At 43.7% G+C, this 9,661-nt stretch overlaps 1 protein-coding gene across 1 annotated transcript in view; it reads right to left on the bottom strand.

Annotated features, from left to right (window-relative positions):
• Window positions 1–1,961: 1,961 nt before the first annotated feature.
• Window positions 1,962–9,661, bottom strand: part of LOC121569333 (catenin delta-2-like) — a 461,200-nt gene continuing 453,500 nt past the window's right edge. The window contains exons 23-25 of the mRNA XM_041880205.2: window positions 5,701–5,832; window positions 4,534–4,610; window positions 1,962–2,534 (exon numbers count right to left, since the gene is read on the bottom strand). Of these exons, the coding sequence (XP_041736139.2) occupies window positions 2,220–2,534; window positions 4,534–4,610; window positions 5,701–5,832 (524 nt within the window). The 3' untranslated portion in view covers window positions 1,962–2,219. The remainder of the gene's footprint in view (window positions 2,535–4,533; window positions 4,611–5,700; window positions 5,833–9,661) is intronic.

The following is a 9,661-nucleotide window of genomic DNA, read 5'->3' as shown; positions in this document are numbered from 1 at the left end:
AAAAATACACAGGCATCCCAATTCTGATCTGTTTTCCACTAATTGGTCTTATGACCAATCACGTCAGATCTTTTCACGTTCTTATTTTTTCACAGCTGATCCGATTAAATGCAGTCCCAGTGGCACAGATGGAACTATCGAAGCAGAAGATAAATCTTCAAATGTTGATATTTGGTTGCGTTAACAACCAAACACAATTAAATATCACTTTTGAAATACAATAAATAGCCTATTAACTTGTCGACAAGTTACAAATTATATGTTGGATTCAAGTCATCAACTCAACCGAAAATAAAAAGTTAAAGATTAAGCCAGTGGTTCAGATGGAACTATCCAAGCAAGTAGATACATCTCCTTTAAATGTTGATATTTGGTTGCTTGGTCAACCAAACATAATTCAATATTACTTTTATAAAACAGTAAATAGCCTTAAGATAAGGCTATCTTACAAACTAATGTAACATTTAACCTTAAAAGTAGTAACACATCCATGGCCACATTTTGAGGTTACTGTAACTATACATGTCTTCTTATGTCATCATATAAAGCGTGCGTGTTCAAGATAGCATGCATAGCTGGTCGCAGGTCTGCGGAGATCTTCACAGTTGTTGTAATAATCTGGTAGAATCTCGATCGGCATTGATCACTTGCACACGTACTTTTAATGTAATTAGATGAAGCACAGTGATAAGTGATAACACATTAATTTGTTGTATAAATAAACAAAATATCTGACATTGTATTCCCATTTGAACTTTGCTGTGCTTTAAAATGGTTGAAACCGCATTGATGGACATTTGGGTGACAACTAAACCAAAAATCAGACATTGTTTTTCCATTGGAATTTGGTTGTGAATTTAGATGTTTGAAAGCACAGTAATAACACATTGGACATTCAACTAACTTTTGGCTGTCTTTTTGAGTGGGTGAATATGGGTTGTAATCTCATTGATCAATGTCTTAACCAAATATCCACATTGAAATGACGTGGTGTGCCCAGTGGGAAGTGTTTTCTTCTCAGTCTCTATTCTGTTACTATAAACATCCAGTGGCCGGTCAGTCGTTCGGTCGGTAGTGACAAGATGTGTATTATACACAATACCACCCAGGTCAACTGTCACTGTACTGTACTGTACACCAAAATACTATACATCCACAACTTCAAAAAGTACAAATTAAAAAGATGTGAAAATAAAAACTTAAAAGTCTGGAAGAGTCTTCTTGAACAGAGGACATTCAATAGAAAGGTAGAAGCTCTGATTGACGTTGAAAGTCAGAAGTCAATGTAATGAACGGGTGGAAAGCTGCCCCCTTTGTTTATCCTGTAAACATCCAGTCCTGTCTTATGCTTGATGGATTCCACTCATCCCTCTCTCCCTTCTCTGTTCTGTTGCTTTTCATCCCACTTGCCAAGAAACCCTCACCACTCTTCCTCTCCTCCATTTCTCCACTCCTCCTCTCCTCTCCTCTTTTTTGAAAGTCAAGCGTTCCACCTCCAGAGGTAAGAGCCCTCCGTCATCATTCGCTTCTTCTCTTCAAGGACTCTCTCTCTCTCTCTCTCTCTCTCTCTCTCTCTCTCTCTCTCTCTCTCTCTCTCTCTCTCTCTCTCTCTCTCTCTCTCTCTCTCTCTCTCTCTCTCTCTCTCTCTCTCTCTCTCTCTCTCTCTCTCTCTCTCTCTCTCTCTCTCTCTCTCTCTCTCTCTCTCTCTCTCTCTCTCTCTCTCTCTCTCTCTCTCTCTCTCTCTCTCTCTCTCTCTCTCTCTCTCTCTCTCTCTCTCTCTCTCTCTCTCTCTCTCTCTCTCTCTCTCTCTCATCCATCCACTCACTTTCCCAGTGGAACAAGCTTTGAACAAACTGAACTGGCAGAAAAATGTTTTGTGGTATTCATGCACATGCACAGTCTCTCTTTACACCTCAACCCCTCACAACCCCCTGGCACCCCCCCTCCACTACCCCCCTCAATCCCTGTTGCCATTGGTTACTAACATTAACCTCGCACCCCTAACTTACTCTACACCAGTGTTCTTCACTCTCAATCCTGGAGAGCTACAGGACTGTGCAGGCTTTTATTCCAGCCCAGCACTAATAAACCTGATATCCTCAAATCAACGGTTCATTACACCTTACATCAGGTGTGCTGTATGTTAGTGTTGGGCTGGAGCTAAACCCTACACCAGCCTGTATCTCTCCAGGACCCGGGTTAAGTTGTGACTCCTGTCTTTAGACCCAGGAGTCAGGTGAAGCCGGGTAGTGGCTGGTCTCGTAGTTGAGTTCGGAGTAGGGCCGGGATGCAGAGTAGAAGTCCACATAGTTGCCAGTGGACTTAAGGCCCAGGTGCATCCGGAGGTCCGTGGCGGCCTGAGACGGGGGCTGGGGGAGGGGCTGGTCCGGAGGCTCGAAGAAGGAGTCGTCCAGCATGCGGCCGGGGTTCTGCGGAGGAGGGAAGGATGGAGGAAGGGATGGAGGGAACGTGTCGTAGTCTTTTAGAGGTGTAGAGGAGCAGTCTGCCTGCGGGGCCGTGGGCTGGGGAGGGATCTGGAGAGGAAGTGAAAACACAAACTTGAGGCTGTATTAAGTTTAAGTTGATGCATTTCACAGAGCTGTTTAATCTGTCTAACTTCATCTGAGGTGATAAGATAAGGTTTTTTAATTGGATAAGGGCGGGGTACGGTTTCATGTTGCCACGGTCTCAAGCTCTCGAGTTATTGGACTGGTTCAGTGGTGAAGATTCCAGAATGCGTCAGAGCTTATCAGAACTTCCACCTTCCTGAAGACGTAACCATGACAACCATCACCATGGCACCAGATGCCAATGAGGTAACTTGGCAACAAGACGGGCCATTTAAATCTATGTGTGTCTCTGTGTGCGGACAGCAAAGTGAGTTTGTGTGTGTGTGTGTGTGTGTGTGTGTGTGTGTGTGTGTGTGAAAGTATTCAGACCCCTTAACTTTTTCCACATTTTGCAATCTACACACAATACCCCACAATGACGAAGCAAACATTTTAGCAAATGTATTCAAAATAAAAAACAGAAATACCTTATTTACATAAGTATTCAGACCTTTTGCTATGAGACTCGAAATTGAGCTCAGGTGCATCCTGTTCCAATTGATCATCCTTGAGATGTTTCTACAACTTGATTGGAGTCCACCTGTGGCAAATTCAATTGATTGGACATGATTTGGAAAGACACACACCTGTCTATATAAGGTCCCACAGTTGGCAGTGCATGTCAGAGCAGAACCCAAGCCATGAGGTCGAAGGAATTGTTTGTAGAGCTCCGAGACAGGATTGTGTCGAGGCACAGATCTGGGGAAGGGTACAAAAACATTTCTGCAGCATTGAAGGTCCCCAAGAAGACAGTGGCCTCCATCATTCTTAAATGGAAGAAGTTTGGAACCACCAAGGCTCTTCCTAGAGCTGGCCGTACAGTCAAACTGAGCAATCGGCGGAGAAGGGCCTTGGTCAGGGAGGTGACCAAAAACCCAATGGTCACTCCGACAGAGCTTTAGAGTTCCTCTGTGTAGATGAGAGAAACTTCCAGAAGGACAACCTTCTCTGCAGCACTCCACCAATCAGGCCTTTATGGAGGAGTGGCCAGACGGAAGCCACTCCTCAGTAAAATGCACATGACAGCCTCAAGATTCTCTGGTCTGATGAAACCAAGATTGAACTCTCTGGCCTGAATGGCAAGCGTCGCGTCTGGAGGAAACCTGGCACCATCCCTACAGTGAAGCATGGTGGTGGCAGCATCATGCTGTGGGGATGTTTTTCAGCGGCAGGGACTGGGAGACTAGTCAAGATCTAGGCAAAGATGAACGGAGCAAAGTACAGAGAGATCCTTGATGAAAACCTGCTCCAGGGCGCTCAGGACCTCAGACTGGGGTGAAGGTTCACCTTCCAACAGGACAATGACCCTAAGCACACAGCCAAGACAATGCAGGAGTGGCTTTGGGACGAGTCTCTGAATGTCCTTGAGTGGCCCAGCCAAAGCCCGGACTTGAACCCGATCGAACATCTCTGGAGAGACCTGAAAATAGCTGTGCAGCAACGCTACCCATCCAACCTGACAGAGCTTGAGAGAATCTGCAGAGAAGAATGGGAGAAACTCCCCAAATGCGGGTGTGCCAAGCTTGTAGCGTCATACCCAAGAATAATCAATGCTGTAATCGCTGCCAAAGGTGCTTCAACAAAGTACTAAGTAAAGGGTCTGAATAATTATGTAAATGTGATGTTACATTTTTGTATTTGCAAAAATTTCTAAAAACCAGTTTTTGCTTTGTCATTATGGGGTATTGTGTGTAGACAATTTAATCCATTTAAGAAAAAGGATGTAACGTAACAAAATGTTGAAAAAGTCAAGGGGTCTGCATACTTTCCGAAGGCACTGTACGTGTGTGTGCATGTGTGTGTGTGTGTGTAAATATGTGTGTGTGTGTGTATGTGTGTGTGAATGATAATGTGTATGTGTATGTGTATGTGTATGTGTATGTGTATGTGTGTGTGTGTATGTGTGTGTGTAGCAGTAGTTCACCTGGTTGTGTTTGATCTCGTCATTAGCAGTAACATAAGAGTTCCGGAACAACGTGGATGTTCCACAGGAGATTTTGACTGAAAGAAGAGAGAGAGAGAGGGGAGAGAGAGAGAGAGCGAGAGGGGAGAGAGAGAGGGGGAGAGAGATGGAGGAGGGGGAGAGAGAGAGAGAGAGAGAGAGAGAGAGGGGGGGGAGAGAGAGGGGGGGGAGAGAGAGAGGGAGAGAGAGAGAGAGAGAGAGAGAGAGAGAGAGAGAGAGAGAGAGAGAGAGAGAGAGAGAGAGAGAGAGAGAGAGAGAGAGAGAGAGAGAGAGAGAGAGAGAGAGAGAGAGAGAGAGAGAGAGAGAGAGAGAGAGAGAGAGAGAGAGAGAGAGAGAGAGAGAGAGAGAGAACATGTCAGACAGACTATGGTGAAAACAACATCAGCCACAAAACAACTAATTAGTGACAAGGTGTCTATACAGTACGTCAATCTAAAGCTAGTAATTAGTGACTGCATGTTAAAGAGTTACGAGAGCTATATAATAATAATAGATTTATTTCATAAAGCACTTTTCATTACAAAGAGAAGCTCAAAGATGCATAAAACAAATAATGTTCTGGCAGTGGCAGGTCTTGACGTAGGCGATGGAGAAGTGAGATAGCTAACTGTTGGTGACATGAATTTTACAGAGAGAAAAAAGAGAGGGAGGGGGAGAGAGAGAGGAGGGGGGAGAGAGAGAGGAGGGGAGAGAGAGAGGAAGGGGGGATAGAGATAGGGAGGGGGAGAGAGAGAGGGAGGGAGGAGGGAGAGGAAGGGAGAGAGAGAGAGAGGGAGGGGAGAGAGAGAGAGAGGGAGGGGGAAGAGAGAGAGACGGAGGGGGAGAGAGAGGGAGGGGGGAGAGAGAGAGACGGAGGGGGAGAGAGAGGGAGGGGGAATGAGAGAGGGAGGTGGAGAGAGAGAGGAAGGAGGAGAGAGAGAGGGAGGGGAGAGAGACGGAGGGAGAAAGCGAGGGAGGGGAGAGAGAGAGAGACGGAGGGGAGAGAGAGAGAGAGACGGAGGGGGAGAGAGAGGGAGGGGGGAATGAGAGAGGGAGGGGGAGAGAGAGAGGAAGGGGAGAGAATGACAGAAAGAGATATGTAGATAGAAAGTAATAATATGTTCTTTCTCTCTCCTTTCACACACACACCTGCCATTGTTTCTTTTCGGGATGTGTGTTCTCCTTTGTTGTCGTGGAAACCTGCGTTGGTTGCCGTGGAGTCGTATTCGGCCTTGCGTTCCTTCATACTCATCATCTCTCTGGGAGAGGCCGGGGCGCTAACTGTAACACACACACACACGCACGCACGCACGCACACACACACACACACACACACACACACACACACACACACACACACACACACACACACACACACACACACACACACACACACACACACACACACATTATTCATCATTAGGTGTGTTTAGGGGTGACAGCATGAAGGTCGTCTCCTGCCAGAGTAGCACACAGTAATCCCCTGAACACGCTAACTGTAACACAGACACGCACGCACACACACACACACAGAGACAGGGGCATGTGATCTCCCATTTCAGTCCCCTGAAAATGCTTACCTACACACTACAGTCAATAATACTGCTTACCTCCACACTACAGTCTATAATACTGGTCTATAAAACTGCTTACCTCCACACTACAGTCTATAATACTGGTCTATAATACTGCTTACCTCCACACTACAGTCTATAATACTGGTCTATAATACTGCTTACCTACACACTACAGTCTATAATACTGGTCTATAATACTGCTTACCTACACACTGCAGTCTATATTACTGGTCTATAATACTGCTTACCTCCACACTACAGTCTATAATACTGGTCTATAATACTGCTTACCTCCACACTACAGTCTATAAAACTGCTTACCTCCACACTACAGTCTATAAAACTGCTTACCTCCACACTACAGTCTATAATACTGGTCTATAATACTGCTTACCTACACACTACAGTCTATAATACTGGTCTATAATACTGCTTACCTATACACTACAGTCTATAATACTGGTCTATAATACTGCTTACCTCCACACTACATTCTATAATACTGCTTACCTCCACACTACAGTCTATAATACTGGTCTATAATACTGCTTACCTCCACACTACAGTCTATAATACTGGTCTATAATACTGCTTACCTCCACACTACAGTCTATAATACTGGTCTATAATACTGCTTACCTCCACACTACAGTCTATAATACTGCTTACCTCCACACTACAGTCTATAATACTGGTCTATAATACTGCTTACCTCCACACTACAGTCTATAATACTGCTTACCTCCACACTACAGTCTATAATACTGCTTACCTCCACACTACAGTCTATAATACTGGTCTATAATACTGCTTACCTACACACTACAGTCTATAATACTGGTCTATAATACTGCTGACCTACACACTCTTATCAAGTACTTACTTCACACATTATATAAACTGCTAACCTACACTGTATTACACCGACCAGACCATAGAACGCTTTAAATAGCAGGTTCACCCCTAGACAAGCATTCTATAAATAACCGAACAGAAACATACACAACAGAAATATACACAACAGAAATATACACAACAGAAACACACACAACAGAAATATACACAACAGAAATATACACAACAGAAATATACACAACAGAAACACACACAACAGAAATATACACAACAGAAATATACACAACAGAAACACACACAACAGAAATATACACAACAGAAATATACACAACAGAAACACACACAACAGAAATATACACAACAGAAATATACACAACTTATATTACTAAAACAATAGAGGACAGGAGAAGACTGGAGAGGAATATTTGTGACAACCCTGTGACAGCTCCGTTAAATGGATCATTACTACAGTAACACAACACCGTCACCAGGCCCTTCACTGTTAGAGTGCTATTAGCATGGTACACTGAGTTCCCAGGCGCTCAGAAATGTCACACACACACACAGACACACACACACACACACACAGACACACACTCACAGGTAACCCCAGTTAAGTTAAAACAGTCATGTGAACAGGATCTGAGGAGAGAAACAGTTGAGCCATGAAACCCTTCCACTCTGTGATGTGGTTATAATTTACTACTCAGTCACACGTGTGGGTGCGTTGGCCCCTGGGGCAGTGTTAATCACAGAGAGCAGACGAGGATGACGCACACCTCTCTCTCTCTGTCTCTCTCTCTCTCTCTCTCTCTCTTTCCTCTCTCTCTCTCTCTCAATTCAATTCAATTTGCTTTATTGGCATGATGTAACAATGTACATATTGCCAAAGCTTACTTTGGAGATTTACAATATTAACATAATAAAAATAATACTTGTTACATTTTTAGTCATTTAGGAATCATTTAGCAGACACTCTTATCCAGAGCGACTTACAGTTTGTGCATACATTTTTTTTTTTTCTTCTTCATACTGGCCCCCCGTGGGAATCGAACCCTCAACCCTGGCATTGCAAACACCATGCTCTATCAACTGAACTACACGGGGCCTAATGATAATCAATACTGTCAACGGGATGACAGTAACAGCAATAATCAATACTGTCAACGGGACGACAGTAACAGCAATAATCAATACTGTCAACGGGACAACAGTAACAGCAATAATCAATACTGTCAACGGGACAACAGTAACAGCAATAATCAATACTGTCAACGGGACAACAGTAACAGCAATAATCAATACTGTCAACGGGACAACAGTAACAGCAATAATCAATACTGTCAACGGGACGACAGTAACAGCAATAATCAAGGGTCAAAATAACCATACATTTAACAATAACAATAAGCATAGAGGACATGTGCAGGTTGGTTGGTCTGTCATACACTGTCCCTCATCTTATGGCAGCAATCTCTCTGTCTCTGTCTCTCTCTCTCTCTGATTGCTTTATTGGCATGAAATACAATTTGTAGATATTGCCAAAGCAGTATAGTGGTTAAGCATTTCAGTAAATAGAGTACAATCCAATGAGGATAATGATCCAGTTCATTTCAGTACTAATAATAATAGTCCATATAGTCATGTATTCAGGTACAACACTGCTGCTGTTGTATTGTGGAATCTCCAGTAGATATATTTCATTAAATCAAAACAATGGTCATGGGTTGTCCCTCAGTGTGACGAGTACTGAGGATACGAAGAGGCAGGACGCGGACGCAGACGCAGGAATCAACAATGTAACGGTTTACGTAACACTGAGCAAGAGAACAGCAAAGCGCGAGTACACGACAAGACACTGACAATCACACACAACACTGAATAGTCCAGGGCTATATAGGGGTGGTGATGAGATGATGAGGTGCAGGTGCGCTGGAGGTGATTAGGGTGCGTTGGGTTTCCATTCCGGTGTTGCCGAGGTGGTGCGCTCCGACCGGTGGCTCAGTAGACTGGCGAATCAGAGTGCCGGAGGGGAGCAACGGGAGGAGACGTGACACTCAGGATATGGCAATCATATACATGTCTGGCAGTAATATTTGCAGTTTCTCCCTCACCCAGAATAATTCCCAGCTTTATGTCATTAGTAAATGCCCAGAAGTTGGGAATTGATTTAGATATTTTCTTTAAAATGGTTATCTTATTTGGGAGTATTTCTCACAGTAGAGGAAAAAGTGCATCTCTGTCTCTACCCCTCCTATCGTGCAGTGACCACATAGAAGCTCCTCTTTGAGTAGCCATTTCTTTTGGTGCCTCCCTTTTTCTATAGCCAATGAATTGGTGGTCGCTGAGCCTGTATCTGGTCAGGATATGTCTCTGTTTTGTATCTCTGACAGAGTAGAGATATTCTACCAATTTGTATTCTCTTTTAAAGTGGCCAAATAGCAATTTAGTTTATTCTGTGTTTTTTTTCTTTCATTTTTCCAATTTGTCTAATAAGAGGATTTAATTTCTGTAACAATTTGATTGGTTTTCCTGTGTGTTTGGATAATAGGGTTGTTGAGTGTTTTTAACAGCTGACATAGGGGACTCTTTTCAGGGTTCAGCTCTTGGGTTTCCAGTGCTTTGAATTGTAAGGATGTTTTGGGTCTTAGTTTGAAATGGTGCCAACATTTCTGTGT

Source organism: Coregonus clupeaformis, chromosome 7 (assembly GCF_020615455.1).
Source record: "Coregonus clupeaformis isolate EN_2021a chromosome 7, ASM2061545v1, whole genome shotgun sequence".
NCBI lineage: Eukaryota > Metazoa > Chordata > Actinopteri > Salmoniformes > Salmonidae > Coregonus > Coregonus clupeaformis.
The sequence above is the reverse complement of the archived record's forward strand: the minus strand, read 5'-3'. Positions and strand labels throughout refer to the sequence as shown.